This window comes from Canis lupus, chromosome 29 (genome assembly GCF_048164855.1).
Source record: "Canis lupus baileyi chromosome 29, mCanLup2.hap1, whole genome shotgun sequence".
NCBI classification, from domain to species: domain Eukaryota; kingdom Metazoa; phylum Chordata; class Mammalia; order Carnivora; family Canidae; genus Canis; species Canis lupus.
This window is the reverse complement of record NC_132866.1, coordinates 19,166,296-19,191,029: the sequence shown is the minus strand read 5'-3', so window position 1 is coordinate 19,191,029 and position 24,734 is coordinate 19,166,296. Positions and strand designations below refer to the sequence as shown.

General features: G+C 44.1%; 1 protein-coding gene across 4 annotated transcripts in view; it reads left to right on the top strand.

Moving 5' to 3' along the window:
- RBM20 (RNA binding motif protein 20) overlaps positions 1-24,734 on the top strand; it is a 191,509-nt gene that overhangs the window by 109,210 nt on the left and 57,565 nt on the right. Inside the window, exon 1 of one of the 4 annotated variants that reach the window (XM_072805352.1) lies at positions 11,248-11,476. The exons of 2 other annotated variants lie outside the window; for them this stretch is intronic. In XM_072805352.1, coding sequence (XP_072661453.1) covers positions 11,394-11,476 — 83 coding nt within the window. In that variant the 5' untranslated portion in view covers positions 11,248-11,393. Of the gene's footprint in view, positions 1-11,247; positions 11,477-24,734 lie in introns of those variants that run through there. One more of the 4 variants, XM_072805353.1, reaches the window with a different exon arrangement.

Below are 24,734 nucleotides of genomic sequence, written 5' to 3'. Positions count from 1 at the left end.
TTTATGGGTTTTTGATTTGCTGAACACTGAGCTGAAATAAAAAAGTCTGGACGTGGAGTATAGTTGAATGAGATAAGTATGTGATTGTTGATGTTTTTTCAATCATTTTCAACTGTAAAATATGGCACACACACCCCAAAATTTTGAAAGCACGTATGCAGAATTTAACAAATCAGGCAAACACTTATGTAACTGTCCTGGGTCAGTAAATGGGATGCCTACTGTCTCCCAGAGACGTCTAAATGTCCCTGACCTCCCCCACCCCCGAACCCTCCCAGCCTCCTTCCTCACTTACACTTTTATGATAACTTCCTTTCTTTTGTCTTGAGCTTTCGTACCTCTATCACCCTCTACTAGGAAAGTCACACACTCTATTCTAAAACTTAACAGTGGGCAGCCCCGGTGGCGCAGCGGTTTAGCACCACCTGCAGCCCAGGGTGTGGTCCTGGAGTCCTGGGATCGAGTCCCGCATCGGGCTCCTTGCATGGAGCCTGCTTCTCCCTCTGCCTGTGTCTCTGCCCCTCTCTCTCTCTGTATGTCTCTCACGAATAAATAAAATCTTTTTAAAAAATCTTAAAAAAAAACTTAACAGTATTAAAAAAATAAAAAATAAAACAACGGTATTCATACTTGAGGTTTACCAAAACTTTCATTTCCCTTTGGGTAATACCAGGTCTTTGGAATACTCTAAAAACATCCGACCGTATTTTTTCTCATTGCCGTGTGTTTTCATTCTGTCTACATTAAAGCACACCATGAAATATCTTGTCCTGCCCAGGCACATTCATGGTGATTTAGCTGGTGCATCCATCACTGCTCTCTGCTCTGCCTTCCCTTTTGTGTTGCTGGCCCTCTATCTGGGATCACTTCCCTTCTGCCTGCCATGCAACCTGTAGAGTTCCCTTTGGCAGTAGTGGACTTTCTCAGGTTTTGTCTGCCCAAGAAATCCTGACAATGTCTTCACTGTGGAGGATAGTTCGGGTAATCGTGTTTGTTTCCTGTGGCTGCTGCAACCAACTTGGTGACTTAGAACAACACACATTTATTCTCACACGGCCCAGGAAGCCAGAAGCTTGAAATTCATTTCCCTGGGCTACTGTCCCCGTGTCAGCAGAGCTCGGCTCCCTCCAAGGCTCCAGGGCAGAGGGATTTCCTTGCCCTTCCCAGCTTCCAGAGCTTTGCCTACCTTGGTTCGCGACTCCTTCCTCCATCTTCGAAGCCAGCATTGTAACAACTTCACATTTCCATCATCATCTCTCATATCACCTTCTTCTCTGTGTCAGATCCCCCTGCCTCTCTCTTTTTTTTAAGATTTTATTTATTTATTCATGAGAGACACAGAGAGAGAGAGAGGCAGAGACACAGGCAGAGGGAGAAGCAGGCTCCATGCAGGGAGCCCGACGTGGGACTCGATCCCGGGTCTCCAGGATCACACCCTGGGCTGAAGGCGGTGCTAAACCACTGAGCCACCCAGGCTGCCCGCCTCTCTCTATTATAATAAAGCTGTGTGTTCGTCCACCCGTGTAATGCAGGATAATCTACCCATCTGGAGAGCCTTCATGTAACCATTCTACAAAGACTTTTTCGCCGTATAAGGGCACATCACAGGTTCCAGGAATGATGACCTGGCTATCTTTGGGGGCTATTATTCATCTCTGCACAAGAGTGTATGAAATTCTAGGTTGGTTATTATTTTGTTTCAGCATGTTAAAGATCTGATTCAGCTGTCTTTTGGCTTCCATTTTTGATGTTGAGGAGTCATTTTTCAGCCTTATCCTTTGTTTTAAAATAATCTATATTATTCCTTTAAGATTTTACTCTTGCTTTTGATCACTGGGATGTGTCTAGGTGTGCATTCCTTTATATTTATTCTGTTTGGGCTTCCTTGGATCTTTTGAATCCACGGTATCTTTCAGTAGTTCTGGAAAATCCTCAGCTTATCTTGTCAGTAGTTCTGGAAAATCCTCAGCTCTTCTCCTCAATATTATCTCAGTCCTGTGCTAACTTCCCTTCTCTTCAGAGACCCTCTCAGCAAAATGTACATTGGACCTTTTTACTATGTCCTCCATGTTGTAAATCTACTTTCCTGTGCTTTCCACACTTTTGCCTTCTGTGTTGTATTCTGGACGATTTCCTCTGATCTAACCTCTGGTTTCGAATTGTCTTTTCTATTGCTTTTATCCTGCTGCCAGCCACTTCTGCTGGGATTTTTATTTGTTACTGAATTTTTCCTTTCTAGACATTCAACTTGATTCTCTTTCAGATCTTCTAGGTCATTTTTTACATTTGTTTTCCTCCCCTGCAGACATTTGCAAACTTGACATTTCCTTTCTTCATGTGTTAAGCGTATATAAACTTAATAAATCTGTATCTGAAACTGTCCAGGTGTCTTTCTGCACTCAGTTGTTTATAATGGTTCTCCCCCATGTTGCCTTATTCCCTATGTATCTCATTATCTTTAACTGTTTTATTGGGTATTGCCCTTAAAAAATTATTTGTAGAGATTCCTTGAGGCTTGGAATAAATGTACTTTCCTCCTTCTGGCCGCCTTTTAGGGGCACAACTTGAGGACCATTTTAAACCAGATTCATTGCCCATTTCCATTGTACATTCTTGGTCCGAAATGTGCATGAGGGTGGGTCTTGGTCACATCTTCTCAAGAATATTTTATCTCCTTTATATTTCCTTCTCCTGCTCTGCTTAGGTACAGAGCAACCTTCTTTCTGGGCCTGTGGGGTTGGGAAGGTATAGGAGCTGCAGATTTGTTCTGGTTCATCCTAATCCTCAGCCTATAGCCCTCCGGAGCCCAGCTTAATGCAGGAAAAGGTAATTATTTACATTGTAAATAATTGTAATTATTTACATTGAATTGCTCTGCACCTGGCCTTTTGTCACCTGTACCCCTCCAGTGTCTTTAAGGCAAAAGCAATGTTCGCACTCAAATAATCCTCTAACCTCTTTGGTTCAAGCTTCTTCCAAAATTGGCCTGACAGGGCTGCACCATCTTTTCAACTCCTCATTGCTTTTCTAAGGGGATTTCTACAGAGTTGTTTACAGCCAGAGGGTTTATCTGAATATCCTACTGCCTAACCTGTCTTATGAGAAATAGCTACTATATTTTTATTGTATAAAGTTATGTATTTGTGTTTAATGGTCCTCCTATCCCAAATATGGACAGAAACCTCTGAAATTATAATCAACATGAGGAAAAGCCTATAAGTCATTTGTTGATTCAGAAAACATTTAATGGACTTCTACTCTCTGGAATACACCATGCTGGGTATTGTAGAGTCCTTGCCATCAGAATGCTTATAATCTTGTGCTATGCAGAGAGCTCAAAGATCTAAGAGAGAAAACTGGGATTTAGAAGGGACCCTGGGGCTGAGTGTGAGTGATCTTGCCAATTCTCTCAAAAACTCATTGTTCTGCAGTGCTCCTACACTGTCCTGCAGTGCTCCTACACTGTCCTGCAATGCTCTTACACCTACAGCCTACCAAGTGAGGTTGGTGCATTTATTAAGTAATGCCACTAAGAGAGCAGTTAGAGTTCTAGCAAATAACTGCCATGTGCACCTTTAAAAGGAGATCAGCTTAAAGTCAGATTTGTTTCTTTAGTAGGAATTAGACGGTACACTGCTGAAGCTTCTTAAAGTTGCCCTCTCTTCCTTGGCAAGAAGACAAGCTGTTTGCTTCCAGCCCCCCAACTTCCTTGATTATGGGGAATTCTTCTTTGTTTGATTCTGAACAAATTTTACTTTCTATTTGCTTATTATTCTCCTTTCATTGTGTGTGTTCTTTTTATATGTCCAGCTCCTCTGATTAGGGTGACTTCTGTACTCAGCTTGTTATGAAAGTTCAGTACCGTGACACATGGTATGTTTTCCAATTTTTATATCTTTATACTCCTCTACTGTTTAACCATGGCGATCATGTTTTGCTGAATGTAATACTCTTGCCATTTAAATTTTAATTGAATGTGATAATAAAACAAAGTTGTAGTAGACTTCCCCCTCCTCCTTCTCCTATTCCAGACAGGGCATCAGAAAGCACTCATAGAGTACACAGAGTATTAAAATACCAACAGGTTGGGGTGCTTGGGTGGCTCAGTCGGTTAAATGTCTAATTCTTGGTTTAGGCTCAGATCATGATCTCAGGGTCATAAGGCCGATCCCTGTTTCAGGCTCTATGCTTAGTGTGGAGTCTGCTTGAGATTCTCTCCCTCTCTTTCTGCTCCTCCCCCCACTAAAATAAATAACTAATCTTTTAAAAAAATACCAACAAGTCCTTAAATTTAGGATCCCATCCTATCGTTTACTTTTGTATATGCATGTGGAGGAAAAGTGATCATGTGTTGGAAGGTGTCTAGTATGTTTGTTTGAGGGTATTTTGATCTTTTCTAAAACAGAGGAGGACAGTACAAGAGCTGGGTCCAGCCCTGTTGACTGACTGATGGAGGTGATGGAAGGCATCTGGTGCTTCGGGAGGAAAATCAGGACCAGGGTGGGTTTCAGCTACCCTGCTTCTACTGGGTGCTCCCACAGTAGAATGGGAGCTCTAAATGGGACCCATGCTTAGATATTGTTTTAGTCCATGGACAGATAAGCTGCAGCTATCTTGAGTGGCTGGTGTCCTCTGAGCCTGAAGTGATGGAGTAGACTCATTTATTGAACAAATATTGACTTGAGCTTCTGTTTGTGCCAGACGCTGTTCTGGGTGTTGGACATGCAGCAATAAAAGAGGCAGACAAGCTCTTTGCTCTCATGGAGCTTATATTCCCCGGCTGGGACAGGCAATAAAGTACGAAACAAATAAGGTAATTTCAGATAGTGATAAAGGTAGGATAAGGGGGCAGAGAGTCAAGAGTCACCATATGTCCTTTATGTTCCTGGGTCTACAGTGGCCTCTTTGGGAAGATGACAGTAGCACAGGGGCCTGAGCTTAAGAAGGAGCCAGTCACATGAAGAACTGAAGCGATGCTGCCTGGAGGAACTTTCTGAATGCTGGAGATGTTACATACTGTGCTATCCAGTACGGTAGTCACTAGTCCCATGTAGTTACGAACACTTGAAATGTGGCTAGTGTGACTGAGGGACTGAGTTTTAAATTCTATTTAATATTAATAACTTACATTTGAAAGGTACATGTGGTTAATAGCGACCCTATTGGACAGTGCAAATCTGGAGGAAGGACTCTCAGGCAGAGGGAACAGATTGTGCAAAGGTCCTGAGGATATAGTCACCCTGAGAAGCCAGCATGGGAATTATTTCTGGAAGCTACGTTCAGTTTTTAAAGAGCAATTCTGGAAAACTTAAAAATGCTTCCTGCTTCTGTTTTGGGGGCCCCTGGAGAACCTGCTGAGGAACAACAGTTACCCAGAATGGAATTAAAACCCCTGATCAACAAAGAACCAGCTTCCTTTTCTAGGAAGGGCTCATTCCCACGTGTGACTCACAACTCTCGACCGGTTTCCTCTGCTAACGGGTTGTGACTGGCCTTTGTCTGTGCAGGAAGTAGCCATTACAGGACTGAGCTTGTTCATTCTGGGAACGAATCCTGTCTTTGTTCTCTCCTTGCATCTCACTGTGACAAGAGATTGAAGCCTCTGCCCTTGCTCTGTCAAGGGGTCACCTGCTGCCTTCCATCCATCCCAGGGGCCTGAGACCACCTCTTTTCTGGCTGGCTGCAGTTTTCTTTTTTTTCCCAAAGATTTTACTCATTTATTCATGAGAGACAGACAGAGAGAGAGAGGCAGAGACACAGGCAGAAGCAGGCTCCATGCAGGGAGTCCAATATGGGACTCGATCCCAGGACTCCAGGATCATGCCCTGAGCCGAAGGCAGATGCTCAACCACTAAGCCACCCAGAGGTCCCTGCAGTTTTCTTTTTTAAAAAAGATTTCATTTCCTTATTTGAGACGGAGATAGAGGGCACAAGCAGGGAGGAGGGCCAGAGGGAGAGGGAGAAGCAGACTCCTTGCTGAACAGGGAGCCTGATGCAGGGCTCGAGCCCAGGACCCCGGGATCATGACCTGAGTTGACGGCAGACCCTTAACCGACTGAGCCACCCAGGCGCTCCCTGGCTATACTTGTCTTTTTCCCCCATTGCCTAAGATAGCATAGCCAGCCCTAGGTATAAGGAGAAAGTGGTCTGGAGAGATAGTTTGACCTCAGTTGTGAGCAGAGTTGGGGAGGGAGTGGCCAGAGCAGAGTGTAGCTCTGCCCATCCAGCGTGGGCAGAGATTTGGCTGTAGCCAGATTCCCAGCCTAAAACAGAGACGAGGTGGCCACTTCTGGCCCAGTGTGCTGAAAATTAGAGGAGGCCCAGCTACAGTCTGTAATCCTGGGCTTAGCCTAGATTAGTCATTGGTTAACACTATCCTTGAATTTGCATAACTCAAAAGAAAACACCATTCTTAGCCCTGCCCTGAAAAGTATATAAAACTGAGCCAAGGAGCTCGAGATGTTAAATTAGAGACCACAGGCCTGAGCCTACTTCTAGGGTTGTTGGGTAACCCTGCCTTTCCCCTCTGTCCTGACGGTAGCTCGCTCCTCCTCCCCACCCACAGACCAGCAGGGGTTGGAGGGGCAGGCCGTGAGCAGGCGTGGAGGCTGCCGACTTTCAACTGTGGCGTGTACCAAGAAGCCGTCTTCATGTTAATGATTTTGATCTTTCTGGTGAGAAGCCTGAGGTCATAAAATGAACCTTTGTTTACCCCTGAACGACATGCCCGTGTGGCCCACCTGCTTTGTGCACAGTGCCTTCCTGGAATACAGGTGTGAAACCCACCTGAGTCATGTCCTTTAGCCTTCATGAGAGGATGAACACCACCGCGTTTTGCGTAGATGCCTCATTTTTCCATGTACCTTGTCCTTATTTTTAGCATATGGTTTTCCAGGAGAGAAGTGTCTGCTGTGGCAAGGGGCTGTGTTACACTATGTAATATGAAAGGGTCATTTGAAGGTCCTTATAAGCTAGATGGGCATCATTAGCCCAACTAAATGTATTTTTCCCTAAAAAATTACTCCTAAAAAACAAACATGTTTATTAAGGAAAAATTAGAACATTTATGAAAGGAGAACAGAGAAACAAATTACCCAAGTTTTGCCGTCTAAACAAGTGCCCCTGTTGACATTTGGGTGTGTTCTGTAATTTTTTTTTTCCTTTCCTACCTAAGGGAAGGGTTATTTTCCCTTTCACTGGTCTATAACCATAATATATATAGAATTTTGTGTACTTGTTTTTAATTGAACATTAAAGAGTAAGTGGATAAACATCGCTTTTATGGCCACACTGCATCCCCTTAAGTTCCTGTATGCTTGGCCCTGGGGTGTTTTGAGCCACCAGGACTCAGTGACTGACTGGAGGTCACACATTGAGCTGGGGAGGAAGCCAGACGCAGACCCCATGTTTCTTACTCCAGCTGAGCATTCCTTATACTCACTGGTTCTCAGCCGTTTTCTGCTTTCATTCCTCACACGTGAGCTGGCTATATATCCCTGCCACTTGTATCTCTTGTTACGTTACTGTGCATGACTTGTCCCCTACCTTCTACTATACCACCTGCTTTGGGCCTCTCCCCAGGAGTAGAGGCCAAATTATTCCTTCCCATTGTGTCACCTCAAGAAACTCAGTATCATAATGAATAGCAGGATTCGTTTGGGCCACATTTGCCTCCTGCTTCCCGCAACCCATGTTCCACCCCTGGACCTTTCTCTGGCCCTTGCATTAATGCTAGCTCAGTAGCAGGAGACAGAATGGCCAAAGGAAACAGGGACAAGCTTGGATGTCCAGCAGATGGTCCTGGGCTGTAGTGCTCTGGGAATTGCTGCTGTCAGTATGGATGGATAATGAAGCATCCCCCTCCCCCCAGTCCCCTACCTCTCAGACTTCTTCCCTCACTTTCAGGACTGGCTTCATGGGCATGTGTTCACAGGAGCCCCTTTGATTAGAATGGTTCTGCGTTTAATTTAATGCTCTGCTATTGCCATCTTGAAATTCTTTTTTTTTTTTTAAGATTTTATTTATTTATGAGAGAGAGAGAGAGAGGCAGAGACACAGGCAGAAGGAGAAGCAGGCTTCATACAGGGAGCCTGATGTGGAACTCAATCCTGGGACTCCAGGATCACGCCCTGGGCCAAAGGCAGGTGCTAAACTGCTGAGCCACCCAGGGATCCCCATCTTGAAATTCTTAATAAATTTTTGAACACTGGCCTTGCATTTTGTTTTGCACCGGGCCCTATTTTGTTGCCAGTCCTACATTCTCATTAGACTTGGAATACACCTTACCTGTAGCATTCATCTTGTTTTACTTTATGACTCACCTCGCACCTTGGGGGATGTTTTAGTGGAACACAGGCCTTTGGAATAAAAAAGACCTTGTTTCAAATGACCATATATTGACTTTGGGAATTTGGGTTAGTTACCCTGTCATTTCAGAGGTTTGGTACTCTCATCTGTAAAGTGGGCATAGTGATCTTAAATTTTTAAGACTTGTGATGATCAGGTATGTGAAGTGGGTAGCATAATGCCTTGCACATTCATACTCAATACCACCTTGTGTTCCTCCCTCCCTACTTGCCTGGCACAGCGTTGGTATACAGTAAGTGCTAAACATGTACTTACGACATTGCAGTTTGTGATGGTCAGCTTGTGCCTCTTCATTTCCACACGGGGCCACGCTTTGTGTCCTATTCTCTGAGTGAGAGCTCGGGTCACACAATTAGAAGGGCTCATTCTAAATACTGTTCTTCACATTTGGGGAGATATATGTAGTAAAGCAGTTGTGGGTCTTTTTTTTTTAAAAAGATTTTATTTATTCATTCATGAGAGACACACACACAGAGAGAGGGAGAGACATAGGCAGAGGGAGAAGCAGGCTCATGCAGGGAACCCAATGTGGGACTCGATCCCTGGACCCCAGCATCATGCCCTGAGCCAAAGGCAGATGCTCAACCGCTGAGCCACCCAGGTGTCCCTGTTTTTTTTTTTTTTTTTTTGTTGTTGTTGTTTTTAGAGAGAGAGAGAGAGAGCATGCACAGGTCAGAGGGAGAGGGAAGAGTGAGAATGAGAGAGAGAGAAAATCTTAAGCAGGCTTCACGCTCAGCACGGAGCCTGATGCAGGGCTCACTCTCATGACCCTGAGATCATGACCTGAGCTGAAATTAAGAGTCCAATGCTTAACTGACCAAGGCACCCTTGATGGAGTGCTTTTCAGTAAACTCTTTTTTTAGGAAAGTCCTGAGCATAGTGAAAATAAGACAGACAGAGGAAGGGCAAAATATGCAGTTGCTGATTGGAGCCGAGCCTTGTGCCTTGGGGAAACCTGGTAGATCATGGGCAGGACCCATAGCCTGAGCAGAAGTGCAGCTGTGGCCAGGTTGGCTGGTTCCTGTAGGTCAGGATCTGGGACTGGCGCCTTGGGTGTCTGTGACTGAGTCGGTGGCAGAGAGCCAGGCAAGTCTGTGGCGGCTAGTGCACTATGACTAAATTAGGGAGAAAGAGCCCCTGGGCTCTCCCCAGAGCTCACTGGGCAGGTGGGCAGTGCTCAGGCCTCTGGTGAGCAGCTGGAAATGGGCTGTTCAGATAGACATGACTGGCTTTCACTATGACTTTTCAGTGGGCTGCAAGAAGGTCACACACTGAGTTCTAGCAGAGAGAAGTGACCAGTGACCATACCCATCCTTCTGCCTTTAGGGGCCCGTATAAAATAGGAGAACCCAGTGAGCTTTAATCCTTGGTCCTGTAGAAGGTCTTTGGCGGGGGGGGGGGGGGGGTTACTTTGTATAAAGCATACCCTCCTGATAATTTCAAGAGGAGATTATATTGGATACTGGGCATCACAGACGAACATCAGACCATCCAGATAGGACAAACTGAGATGATGGCTGCTGTACATACCCTGGCAGTGAGGTAGTCATTCATGGACAGCTGGTTTCGATTTAGAACATCACCAAAGGCTTAGTTTGGTCTGACTGTTTAAATATTATGGGTAACAGAAGAGGAAAAAAGTGGCAGGAGAAGAGTGACTCCTGGAGAGAAAAGCGAGCAACTTCCTAACTGATTAAACCACAATTCAGGCGAAGCCCATCCCCGGACCCTGGGGCTTCCAGTCAGGTCCTCCCAGAGAGGGGCTCCTTGGATTTCTTTTCTTTTCTTCCTTCTTGTTTTTGTGTCATATTTTCTGTAAGACTTGTAGAGGGCTTTAGCATTACAGCAGTTTCTCAACCGAGGTACTATTGATGTCTTGGGCTGGGTAGTCCTTGTTCGCAGGGGTTTGACTTGAACTTTGCAGGATTTTATTTTATTTTATTTTGTTTTGTTTTATTTTATTTTATTTATTTTTATTTTATTTCATTTATTTTTATTTTATTTTATTTTATTTTATTTTATTTTATTTTTTTTATTAATGAGAGGCACAGAGAGAGAGAGAGGCAGAGACACAGGCAGAAGGAGAAGCAGGCCCCATGCAGGGAGCCCGATATGGGACTCAATCCTGGGTCTCAGGATCACGCCCTGGGCCAAAGGCAGACGCTGAACCGCTGAGCCACCCAGGGATCCCTGAACTTTGCAGGATTTTAGCAGCATCCCCCAGTTCTGACAAACAGAATGCCTCCAGCACGCCCTGAGGGGGAGATCACCTTCGTGAAGAGCCACTGCTTAGCGCAGAAGACAGTCATTTTTCCTGCTGAAAAGCATTGCAGTTACCACGGAGCAGGTAAAATGATGGCGAGTCACCTCACTCCATCTCCTGCTCCATAAAAATAAAACCAAGAAGGGGCAAGCTGTTCAGGAGGTTTGCTGGCCGGGGGTCAGTGTGCGGTGCTGTCGGATGTGGCTACTACATTGCTGAATGTCCTTTTGGCCACCTCCAGGACCAGATTGTTGCCCATGCAAACCGAGTAGAAAAAGCAACAACAACAACAACAACAAAATAATCAAATAAACAACAAACCACCATCACTCCCACCACTACCAATGAGAAATGAGAAATAGCAAAGCAAACCAGGACAGGAGGCTTGGGATTTTAATTAAAATGGTTACACGATTAGCACAGGACCCTCTCCTTCAGAGGCGCTCTCAGGAGGCCTGTCTGTGCAGAGCTGGCTTGGGTGTTGATATGTGAAGAGGCTGAGAACATGTGGCATAAACATGGACTGATATTGTTTGCCATTTCGCTCGGCGTGTGTAATGCAGCAGGAATGGCTCCTGGCGGCATGTGACTCCCCTTCCAGCCGGGTATGCCGCACCCTGGGGCCGCTCTTTCTCGCTCGCTCCCTCGCCTGCTTTCCCCCTCCTCTACCCCGTCCCAGACTCCAGAGAGTCCAAGTGGACGCTTGTCGTGATTGGCAAGCAGAAAGCCGGTAGAATGTCCCTGGAATTTTCTAGGGAGGCACATGCGCGACACCCAAAATGACTCCCGGCTTCGCTGGCCTCAGGTGAGCGCTCAATGCCAGGCGCCTTGGTCTTTTCCAGAAAGGTAAGGTTGCATGACATCTTCTTCCTACCTGTCCCCAGCGCAAGAAGGAAGTCGAGGGCTTTCTTTTTATTCCCTAGTCCAGGCGGCACTTCTGACCATGTTCTTGGCGCTAAGCATCTGTGCATGAGTATGCGATTTGTCTGTATCCCCACCCCCTCCTGTTAAAAAAAAAATCGTTAAGAACCGATTCATGACAGCAGGGTAGCATGTGACCCAAGACAGCTCCCCATGACCCCAGTGAAATCCGCGATCCCGATGTCGGCGAGTCTAGATGCTCTTTTTACGCTGGTTTGCAAAAACCCTTTTATAAAGAAAAGTTGCGGGGCCGCGTGATCACCAGACCCTGAGGGGACGGAAGGGGACATTTTCGGGATCCTGCAGCCTTATGAATGATGGGGGTTTCTTAAGGCTGAGATGTTTTGTATTGCTTTGCTGGAAATTTGTCAGCGGTGGAAAGTGACCCTAACGGCGTTTGGAGGGTCTTGTGTCTGTTGCATGCAGAGTCACGCTCGTGAACCTGGAAGGGAGCGCTGTGTTGGAATTCAGAAGCCTGGGCTATTTTGCCAAGAAATAATGCCTGAAAGTCGCTTCTGAGCACCTCTGAAGGAGCCGCGACACGCACTTGTGCAACTACTCCGTATCTCTAAGTGGAGTTTCACAACAAAACTCTTTTCCTAGTCCCCAAGCAAGCAAGTGTATAAACATCTGTTGTGAGGGTCAGGGAGCATATTTGGATAGGGGTGTGATGATCTGTGAGCAGGCTCAAGCACAGCCAAACATGACTCACCTCGTTTCTTTATCTGATGCAATTAAAAGTGGCTTTGACACATTCGGGAGAGGACGACTGGCTTTCTTCTTGCAAGTGCGTAAAAGCAAACCCATACCCGTAAAACGGCGTGTGTGATGTATCTTACCTCATTGGGATTTTTTGGCCTTAAAAAAAAAAAATCCATCCTGTAGTTTGCCATTGGTTTCTGCCTCAAATGTGTCGGAATAGTTTTTTTTTCCTTTTTTTTTTTTTTTGCACGCCTTTGTGAAGATGTCAGAAAACTGAAGGGGAGATATTTTCACACACTCACCCCTCCCCCACGTGCATACACCAACAGCTGCCACATATGATTTTGTGGAACTTGATATTTTGAACGAAATGACTCCCTTATTTTCCATAGTAATATAATAATCAATTTTACCATAGAGGACTGTGTACATGTCCAGCGTTGACTGCTCCCAATTAGCAATGCATGGGGTAGCAGGGGAAAGTGCTGGAGAGCAGTTTTGAGTGAAAGAAAAGTCAGCCTTTGAGTTTTAACCATTCATTCTTGCCTTAGCCACGGCAGCTCTCAAGTCTCTGTGGGGCTTAACCACAGGTTTAATTTGTGGTGTTCTGAGAAGATATGGAAAATGGCACGTGCAAATGTAACCAAGATGGCTACATCTGACTGTTTCTGTTTTTTGTGTTTTTATTCACTTTATTCACTAGCTTTCATCTGGCCACAGCTGTGTAACATAGAGACAAAAGCCAGAAGTAACCTGTATATAATATTTTCTGCATTGGGTGACACCTGTGTTTTGTTGTCTGTAGTCAGAAAGGTAGGTGTCTTAAGGTGCCAGAAACCTCCATCCACTTTAGGAAATGGATGCTTTCTCAAATAAATGGTTGTATGGCAAATTTATAATGGTCCAACCTTAATACTCTCATTTGCTCTAAGCAATTTAACAGAATCAGACACTGTGCATTCCCAACACACACACAGGAAACATACCTCAAGCTTCACAATGAAACCCTGAGCATGCTCTGCTAGGGTCTGCGTTCCCACATGCTCAGAGACAGTCATAAATTCAAGTGAGTTGGATAAGTATTTGTTCAGTGCTTCTAATTTGCCCGGCACCGACCCAGAGAGACACTCAGAAATTTGAAAGATTTTAGGATGTGGATGATGTCCTCAAGGTGCTTATTTAGAAGGCAAAAGTCACCCCCGGCCATTGTCATCTGGCTCTCCGCAGCAGAAACTATGTATACTGTGAAGAAAGTCTTGCCACAAAAATATTGAACCGTGTGAAAGATGCTTCAGTGTATATAGCTAAGAAAAATTGATTGCCCATTGTGTTTGTGACTCTTTGTGGGCTTATAAAAAGTGCAGTGTTTATTCTTAAGTATAATTTAGGACAAATGGTCATGCTGCTTGTCGTGACAAAAATGGCTTGTGGGGAAAAAAATGGCTTGTGGGGCTCAAAGTAATGAAGAACAGATCGATTGTATTTCTTTATAGATTGGCAAGCCTCAGACTTGCTTCACAAAAGTTCTCCTGCGGAGCTATTAAAAATCCCAGAACCTAGGGTGAATCAGAATTTCTGGAGATCTGATCCAAGCATTGGTGTTTTAAAAACACTGTGGGTAATTGCAATGCCACCATGTTTAAAATTTAATGATAAAGATGATTTGTCAAAAACTTTTTTTTTTCTAGCCTAGGATAAGTTTGGAAGGTGGACTTTCTCACAATGTTGCTTGACTAAAGAATTTTTGGCATTCTGGAGTCTGATCCATCTATTCTCTGCATCAGTGAACTAGGATAAATAGAGCTATGCTTTCTTCCTGTTCATCAAACCTGATAATAAGACGCTAAGCCAATCAACAAACTAATTAGATTACCCGGGGTTTTGTGACTCTTGTTTTGATTCCAGGAGGCCAAATGTTGTTGAACACATCCATTGAATCTCTCTCTTTTAAAAAAGAGTTATTTATTGATTTGAGAGAGAGAGATTGAATGTGAGAGAAGACAAGCAGGGGCGGGGAGGGGCAGAGAAGAGGATGAGAGAGAACCTCCAACAGCTCCCTGCTTAGTGCAGAGCCCAATGTGGGGCTCAGTCCCACAACCCTGAGATCATGACCTGAGCCGAAATCAGGAATTGAGTCTCTTAAAGGAAGGTAGATATAAGGAGCTGCATGTGCCCTTAAAGTTATTTCTGCAGTATTTGAAACCCTCATAAAAAAGGAAGACCCTTCTTGGTATACTGGTTGCCTAGTAGGTAGAAGTAGCTTATTAAAAACAGTTGTTACTAAACTCTTTATAACCCACCATAGGTTCTTATAGTTACAAGGTAGGTTCCAGATATTCTAGTTCAGTGGTTTTCAAAGCACCACATCATTATCACCTGGACTTGTCAGAAATGCAAATTCTCAGCCCAGTCCAGACCTTCTGATACAGCAACTGGGGTGAGCCCAGCATCTATGTTTTAAGAAGCTCTCCTGTTTTTCTGTTTTTGTTTTTGTTTTTAAGATTTTATTTATTCATGAGAGACACAGAGAGAGGGGGGCAGATACATAGTCAGGAGGAGAAGCAAGCTTCCCCCCCTTGCAGGGAGCCCAATGCAGGACTCAATCCCAGGACCCCAGGATCATGATCTGAGCTGAAGGTGGATGCTCAACCACGGAGTCTCCCAGGTGCCCTAAGAAGCTCTCCTGATGCCCACCTAACCCTTGAAAACCACTGCTCTGGTTTTACCTGGTCATTTTATAGACAGGGCTGTTGAGTGGAGGTTAAATGCCTCTCTTTGGAGTCACCCAGAACTGGAGGGGGGTAGAAACTCAGATCTCCCAAGGCTGAAATCTCTCACTAAACCATGGTCAGTTAATCTTAACTTTTCCATGTGCCATAAGTAACAGCTTTAAGAAAACACACACCATACTAGAATCATATGGCATAAAGGAACCTTAAAAATGTTGTCTCATCTGGGATCCCTGGGTGGCGCAGCAGTTTGGCGCCTGCCTTTGGCCCAGGGCGCGATCCTGGAGACCTGGGATCGAATCCCACATCGGGCTCCCGGTGCATGGAGCCTGCTTCTCCCTCTGCCTGTGTCTCTGCCTCTCTCTCTCTCACTGTGTGCCTATCATAAATAAATTAAAAAAAAAATTAAAAAAAAATGTCTCATCTGACCCTCCCATTTCACAGATGAGAAAACTCACCTCTACAGGGTACAGTGACCACAATGAGATGTACAATTATTGGTGGGAAGGCTTGTTTGAGAAATGGCTCTACTTATGACCAAGACAGTACTATACCTCTGCCTCGCTCCCCGCCAATTACCCCATACTGCATCTTGAGTTTCATATGGACTCCTACCTAGTATTTGGCTTAAGTGACATTGGTTAAAATGTCCAGGTTAATAGGCAACTCTGGGGAAAGATCAGCTATATTGACTGAGAATTTTAATTTTTGAAAATTATTCTAAAATTTTATTTTGATCTAAAATTGGCTTGAATTTTATGACCATCCTTGTACATTTACCGGAAAAATCTCAGTGATCTAAACTACTGAAAATAAAGTTAAGAGAACACAGGGATCATTCTCAGAGCATGTGTTTTATCTCAGAATCATGTAGATTAGATACTTATATCTTCTCAGATAACACACGAAAATTGCACTCTCTTCAGATTTAGTTAAAAGGAAAAATGTGACAACGAGTCTATTTGTTGAATATTTTCTAATTTTATACTTGATGTGGTTGGTCGGTACTTACGTAGTTTTGACAGTGTTCAAAGACCGAATCTAATCCACATTCTCTATAGAGCTTCGTCTTCAAAGCCTTGTAGCAATGTACACATGGAACATTTAGCTAGGAAACCAAACTGAAGATGTGATACACAACTACTAAGTCCACACACAGCACATGGAGCAGATGTGTATGTGTATAGAAGTGTTTATTAGTACCATACACAACCATGTGCCAGACACTGTGATATGAAATGGAGCACATAATTCCTGCCTTCAAAATAATCACGGGGCAGTGAGGACATCAGATGAGCAATTGTGTAGACAATTATGAGAGCGGGTAGTAGGAGCTAGAAGAGTGTAATTGAGGATAATGGGGCACCAGGGCATTATGGGGGGGGTCACAGAAGGGGCAACAACACACGCTGGTGGGGGCAGGAGTCAGAGAAGGCTGCCTGGAGGAGGTGCCATTTGAGCTGCATGTTGGAAAGACCTGGAGGGGGACTAGGGCAGAGGTTGTACAGGGAGAGGGGACAGTCTTCATGTTTGTGTGCACATTGTCCTTCATAAGGGCAGTTGGGCCTATAAACTCCTAAATATTTCATTTGCATGTATAAACATTAACATTTGGTGCCTTGGAGAACTTGTATAGTCGTTTATAAATATACATTTCAAACAGCTTGTTATTCCATCTCAAAAGACCGAGGTTCTCCTGAGATGTTTGTTGGTTGAGAGGCCACCCTATCTTATGTTACTGAGGAAACAGAAAGATCTCTCCTAACCCTTGAAATCAAAACAGCTTCTTCAATTGTAGCCTGCACAAAACCAGTGAAATTCAACATGAATTTTCTGAAAAATTGTGTCTCAGGCAAACCGACTGCAGCCCAGAATGGATTTGAACTTCATTTTATGATGGAAGGCTCCTCTAGCCTGTGGAGTGCTTTTGTAGAGGAGAACATCTTTTAATGAGGCACTTTTGTATTTTGTTCACAAAATCTTCATGGATAGAGTTAAGAGAGACTCTTCTTGTGCTAAACTGACTGCCAAAGAGAACAAAGATAGAATAAATTAAATTATTTTGTGCTGACTGGCCAGCATCACATATATCTGAACCATGCCATATATATATTTCCTTTAAAAGCATTTTCAGGGGACACCTGGGTGGCTCAGTGGTTGAGCATCTGCCTTTGGCTCAAATCCTGATCCCAGGGCCCTGGGATCAAGTCCCGCATCGACTCCCTGCAGGGAGCCTGCTCTCCGTCTGCCTGTGTCTCTTTCTCTCTGAATCTTTCATGAATAAATGAATAAAATCTTAAAAAAAAAAATAAGAGCATTTTCAGGAGCTTAAACATAGCTTAATTTGTGAGAAGTAACAATAAATTATCTTACAGCATTTATTATATATCAACATGTAATATTTTATTAATAATATATAACATATCATATATGAGTAAGAATACTTATTAGTGTTTATTTTATAATATTTATGTATTATTATTCAATATTATTTGATTCTATCAGCAACGTCATTATGCTTTACAGAGTGCCTGCGCATCATGTTTGCTCTCTGCAACAGCCAGCAAGAGCAGACATTATCTCCATTTGACAGAGGAGGAAATTAAACCTGAGAGTTATCAGATTTCAAAGGTGGAAGAGATCTCGGAGGTCCTTTCTTTCCTTTTTTTTTGTTTAAGGACTTTATTTATTCATGAAGACAGAGAGAGAGAGAGAGAGAGGCAGAGACACACAGGCAGAGGGAGAAGCAGGCCCCATACAGGGAACCTGATGTGGGACTCGATCCCGGGACTCCAGGATCATGCCCTGGGCCAAAGGCAGGCACTTAACTGCTGAGCCACCCAGGCGTCCCAGGAGGTCCTTTCATCCAGCTTTTTCATTTTCTATATAAAGGGACACTGACCAGCCTCTGGAGTAAGGAGTAAGCAGTGGGTAAGCACAGGAAGTAAGCAGTTGCTGCAGCACCTTGTTCTTCTAACTTTTAGTTCGGTATTTTTTTTCACACCACCATACTGCCTGCAGTCTTCAGTGTGTTAAAAGAAACTACAGACAAAATGCATTTCTTTCTTTAGGAGAAGTACTGTTGAACCAGTCCTACATGCTGGTACAAGACATGCAGGTAGAGAAAAGTCTCTTAGTTTTATACTTTTTCTATGTTTAGAGAGATACAGTTAAATAGACACACCACACGAGAATGTCACTAGGGAGACGGAGGAATTAGCTTGGGCAGAGTCTCAAAGGGGACTTCAACTTTGTATAGTTTTGTTTTGTAAAAAAAATATCTGAGGCAAAAATGACCATAATCTGGACGCTTGGGTGGCTCAGGGGTTGAGCATCTGACTTCGGCTCAGGGCGTGATCCTGGAGTCCCGGGATCGAGTCCCACATCAGGCTCCCTGTATGGGGCCTGCTTCTCCCTCTGTCTGTCTTTGCCTTTCTCTCTCTCTCCTCTCTCTCTCTCTCTTTCTCTCTGTGTCTCTCATGAATAAATAAATAAAGTCTTTTTAAGAAAATGATCATAATCATGGCATTTGTTAATTTGGGGTGATGGGCAGGCAGTGAACTTGTAAAGATTTGTTATATTCCTTATATTTTTATAAGTTTTAAAGTTCAAAACAAAAACAAATGTGAATATTAAAAATAAGTTACCAAAAAAATAAGTTACCACCTACAGTGCTATGGTTTTAGAAAATATTTTATTTATTTATTTATTTATTGGTTCGGGGGACAGAGGCAGAGGGAGAGAGAGAATCTTAAGCAGGCTCCACACCCAGCATGTGAGCCGGATTCGAAGTTTGATCTCAGAACTTCAAGTCAGGCTCACATGCTGGGTGTGGAGCCTGCTTTGGATATTTACCCAGCTGAGGCACCCAGGTGCCCCTCACTTTATAAGATAAAGGCTATTTTACAGAAAGAACATTGGTATAGAAGAAGGAAAAGAAAAAGAACGAATGCATGGTTCTTAGTGGATAAGTTGACATTAATTCTGTGTCTGCTATAAAACTTTCCTGTTATGATACTAGCAGAATGTACGTTCTTTACTCTGCATTGGCTGTGTTACCAGTTCTCTTTTGGACATTTTGAACACTTCTAATAACTCCAGCAGGAAAGGCGGGCCTTTTGTGTTAGTTATAGAACTGCTAGCTGCCCCTTGGTGACTGCGCGTCCCCTGGTTTAGAGAATCTTATTATGACTGACCAAAAGTGGAAGAGAATACAGTGGACCAAAAAGCTGATCATTTAGTAACGCCAAGTGTGTTATTTAAAATCACATCTTAGGGCAGCCCCGGTGGCTCAGAGGGTTGGTGCCACCTTCAGCCCAGGGCGTGATCCTGGAGACCTGGGATCAAGTCCCACAGTCGGGTCCCTGCATGGAGCCTGCTTCTCCCTCTGCCTGTGTCTCTGCCTCTCTCCCTCCCTGTGTGTCTCTCATGAGTAGATAAATAAAATCTTTAAAAAATAATAATTAATTAATTAAAAAATAAAATCACATCTTAGATTGTTAACCAAACTTATTGTGGCAGTCATTTCATAATATCTGCATGTATCACACCACTATATTGTACATCTTAAACTTATACAATGTTAATACCAATAAAGATGGTGGGGTGTGTGGCTAGCTCAGTTAGAAGAGTATGAAACTCTGGATCTCAGAGTGGTGAGTTCAAGCCCCACACTGGATGCAGAGATTACTTAAATAAATAAAAAACTTAAAAAGTATATCAATGGAGCTGGCAAAAAATAAAATACTTGATAAATTGGGAGGGAAAACCACAGAATAAAGGAAAATGCCTTATATTTTAGTATCTTTAAAGAAACAAATCAAAACCCCTGAAAAACTAATCATATCCAGAGAAATAGAGCCAGAAATGTGGTTTTAGAAGTTCCCTTTAATGAATGTGTAAGCAGAGGTTAGAATCCTGGCCTTACAGTAAAAAGACCCTCATTCAAGTCTCTTACTAGCTGGATGCCTTCATGTGTTTTACTAGACCCTTCTTGGTTTACTTTCTTTTTAAGTGAACTGGAAATGGGCATATCTGACTTACCTCCCCATTTGGTTGTCCTGGAAATCAGATAGATAATGAGGTGAAAACACTGATTAACACTCCAACTACAAAACAGGCAACAGAAGAAAGATGGAAGGATCATCATTGCTGTTAGGAATGCCTCCAAGAGGCGTCTTGGTGATATGAATCATCCTATGATAAGTACGTCATGGCCAAAGCCCACACATGGGGTAATGCCAGCATTGCCCCAGTCATCTTGAAATTATTCACAGAGGCCTTGCTAGTGATAATCCAGTAGCCTTGTTGTTACCAAGCAGAGGGCACCATGAGAAAAAAGTATCCCCTCTCTCCTCACAAAGGAGACTTGCTAGGAATGTTTTTTTTTTTTTTTTTTAATTTTTATTTATTTATGATAGTCACAGAGAGAGAGAGAGAGGCGCAGAGACACAGGCAGAGGGAGAAGCAGGCTCCATGCACCGGGAGCCCGACGTGGGATTCGATCCCGGGTCTCCAGGATCGCGCCCTGGGCCAAAGGCAGGCGCCAAACCGCTGCGCCACCCAGGGATCCCCTTGCTAGGAATGTTAATAGGGTGTGTCCCACCCTGGTAGCTACATTAGCCCTGAGGAATGAGAGGATGTGGGTTCCCGTCCCAGCTCTCCTCCAGCTAGCTGTGAGACTTGGGGTGATTCACATATTACCCCAACTTCATGCAGTTTCACTTTTCCCCCCTCTATAGAATGAGTAGGTTAAACTTAAGTGGTCTCTAAGTCCTCGTTTTGTTCTTAACGTCTATGATCATTAGAGTTGGAACCTTAGCCCCAATATTACCGTGGTATCATCATTTTCGCCTTTAGTAACCTGGCCTTTGGGGATTGTTCCCTGTGCCTCACATCCTGACCTGGCTTCTAAGAGCATTCTGGTAGAGTCCAGTAGATGATTTGAAGTTCAGCTCCCAGGAGACAAGGGAAAGGCAGGACTCAGCAGTGACGTGACCCCACGCATTGTGCTTTATTTGATTTGACCACGCGGGGAAGGTGTGACCAAACCTGGAAAACATTCCTTTCCCTGGTCATAAGCTCTCCTGCCCGGATTATATTTTATATCTTAGCACGTAAGAAGAAATGACACATTCATTGCTTGGCCGGGAAAGGGAAGTGAGTTGAACTGGAAGTGAATTTAAATTCCTGATGGGTTATCTTGAAAGATAACTGTGCTTAACTGCGAATGTCACCATTCGGGTTGGCTTCGGCACCCCTGTGGTCTGGACTGCGATTCTTGGCTTCCGCTTCCGGATGGCTGAGCGTTACCAGGGAAGAGCTTGCTGTGAGTCCACACACATTTATACTGCTGAACTGCAGCTGCGTCCTTGTTGTTAACCCACAGCCATTAAAGTCAGCTGCTGACGACTCACCCAGGTCATCAAACTGCTGTTATAAACATTCTGTTCCCCTCAAGTCCCAATCCAGACTCCTGCTTCTTCCTCTCAGCAAGTGTCCACCCTTATGTTTACTTCCTTACACTTGACTGTGTTTCCCTCTTCCATTCCTATCTGTCTCTAAGGAAGATCTGTCTCTCTGACCTCACAGAGCTCACCTGCCATCTGCACTGATGATGACAATGACGACAGTGATGATGATGGTGAGGGTGATGGTATTAGAGATAGTAATATTGATGATAATGGTGATGGTGATAGTGATGGTAATTGTGATAACAATGGTGATGATAATGGTGATGGTAATAGTAATGGCGATAGTGATGGTGACGATAATGGTAATAGTGATGGTAATCATGATAACAATAGTGACGATAATGGGGTGATGGTGGTGGCATAATAATGGTGATGGTAATAGTGATGGTATTGCTGATGGTGATGGTAGTGGGGATAGAGACGGTTGTGGTTATGATGATGGAAAAGACTAATAGTAGTCAGACTCATAGCTCAGTGAATGCTTACTGTGTGCTGGGAACCATGCAGAACAATTTATGTACACCCTGTCATTTCACTCTCAGGACAAGTCTGTAGCTTAGATGTAACTGTCCTTGCTTTAGAGGTGAGGACCCTGAGGCTAGCAAGGGTAAGTATTTGCCATCATCCCCAGCTTTTAAATAGCAAACTAGAATTCACACCTATTTTGATACAAACTCAGAAACCTGGGCCCTTAGCCTCTGGGCAGTGATCCCATCCCCGCCCCCATCTGGAGTGCAGAGCACAATCGTATCGATATTGCTGGTATTCCATAAATATGGCTACACTGATTTTAACTTGTCTTACCCTGAATCCTAGGGGCAATGAGATTACCTCCAAGGACTTGAGTAACAAATATCACTTCTATTGTGGAGGAATGTTTTCAGAAATAGAAAGGTGCGTTGTGATCACAGGAAATGTTCTCTTCTCAGTAATGTTTCGGACATGCCATACGTTTTCATCTGTGCAGCACCAGATGCAACAGTTTGCAGAGGGATCTGACAACTCTTTGCTTAACCCCACATCAAACCTCATAATGTAAACAAGAAAAGATGGTGACTTCTCTTCTTATAGATGGGGATACCGAGGCTCAGAGAGGTGGAGTCTGTTTTCCACTGTAACGCAGCTGACAAGCCGCAAGTTAGCTCTAGAGCCCACAATGCCTGATTCCTACCCCTGGTTCGTATAGGGCAGCCTATATTGTTACTCACTATGTACTCTCCTTTCCTCCAAGTGAGGGAAGACCATTGTATCTTGAATAAAGATCTTTTGTTGGGGGGAAGGATAGATAGCTAATGCCTTTTATAAAGCCAGTTCTTAGTATATTAAAACCGGCCTGTTAAGTGCTAAGAATGATTGGTGTTAGTTAGAAATTGTCCCCTGGTGAGGGCCACAAGGCATTACATCCCCTGCTCACAGGAGCACCCGTGGGTCTCCGTACCTATAAGAGGTTGTCGTGTAGCCCATAGGCTCATGGGGGATTTTACTCCTGCACCCCATTCACACCCTGGCCTAGTGACCAGCATTTGGGGGGATCTGACTCCACCAAGGGCGGAGGAGCCTTCTGTGTCTCAGACCTGCAAGAAGCAGGTGTCTCTGGTCAGCAGATAGTCACAGCAAAGTGCCTGAGTTTCAGTGACCGTGTAGCTCCAGCTGTTGGGGCCTTATGGTCAGTCCACTCAGTAGAGGAACCTGGAGAGCAACAGGGAGCTCTTGAGCCAACATGGGGCCATGGAGGAGAACCATCTGAATGAAAAGCAGATGATTCAGGTAGGCTGGCTTTCTTATTACATTTTTTATTTTTATGAAGCAATAAAGGTAATGCATTGATTCCTGTACAGAAATGTCCAAGCAGATGCAGGGGAAACTGATTCGAGGCACCCCTAGGAGGTCACACTGCCAGTGCCTCTGTCTTTGGGCAGTGCCTTTGGGTTGGCTTTATCCTCAAGCAGGCTTTCCTTAAGTGGTGGCGAAATTCAGCCAGTATAACAACCCAGGCATGGCAGGACAAAAGAATGTCTCTCTCCCAGTAGCTCCAACAAAATGCTCATCCCTGAGCCAACCACTGTGGCCAGGGGGCTCTGATCGGCCAGTTTTGTGTCACATTGGATAGAGATTACTATCCCATTTTATAGATGAGAAAATTTTGAGTGTCGGAAAAATTAAGTGACGTTTCCCCATCATACAACCAGAAAGAGGCAGGGTCTCTGACCACAGTTCATCATACAGCTGCTTTTCACCAACAGCGAAGACATCTTTGCATCTGTAGGTGACTTAATAAATTCAGAATATTTGTCTTTGTTCAGGGATAGCCCTCGAGAAGGCCTTTTCTTTCGTTGATTACATTTTTCTAAAACATCTGAAGCAGTCAATCAATCAATCAATCAATCAAACATCTGAGGCTTGAACCACCTTCCCCGTGCCGTACTATCTCTGTGCTTACTGGTGTCAGAATCCTCTTCACACTCTGGGTTGATCTGGCTCCCTGGGATCTCAGGAAGATTTCTCCTTGCTCATCTCTGTGTTCCCATCACCTCGGAACTTTGCCTGGCACATAATAGATGCTCAATTCACATGGGCGAAGTAAACAGGTGAATGCCCGTTGGCCTATTTGATGGAGTCTGTTTCTGAGCAGAGGCCCCACAGAGCCTGCCTGTGTCCTGGATGCTCTCCCTTCCTTGCAGAACCGAATGGGTTACACATCACGGAAATCTTGCTGCATTTCCAGCATCATGCCTGACTCGAACCAAGGAAGGACAGTGCCTCACTCACTCCTTGTGTGCAGATACTGATCCATCCTTGCATCCTGCTTGGGACTCAGAATAAAACATGAAAGAGCTTTGGGACAAATAATGAGCTTTGGGACAAATAACGAGCATTTTCAAGTCGAGACAGCTGTTTCGTTCTCCTGGTGAATACAATATGTTACACATCCTTTCAACACTATGGAATTAAACCATTAGAAACAGCTTTCATCTGAATCTCCTAAATATCCTGGCATTATAAAGGCAACCAGCTCTTCTTTATGTTATATTTTATTTTTAAAACTCTTGAGAGAAATGCTGCTTTAATTAAAAAATGCTGTCTCAGAGAGCAGGGAACCAAAGTTTTTAATGTAATTATGCACCGAGAATTCTTTGTAACAATTAATGGTTCAGAAAGGCAGCCTCGGCCCCCGGGGCAGTTAGCCTCGCAGAGGCCTGGGTGAGTCACGGTGGCTGTGCTGAGTGATAAGCTGTCCCAGCTCTGTGCCAGATGCCCAGGCTACAGAACTCCCTGTGC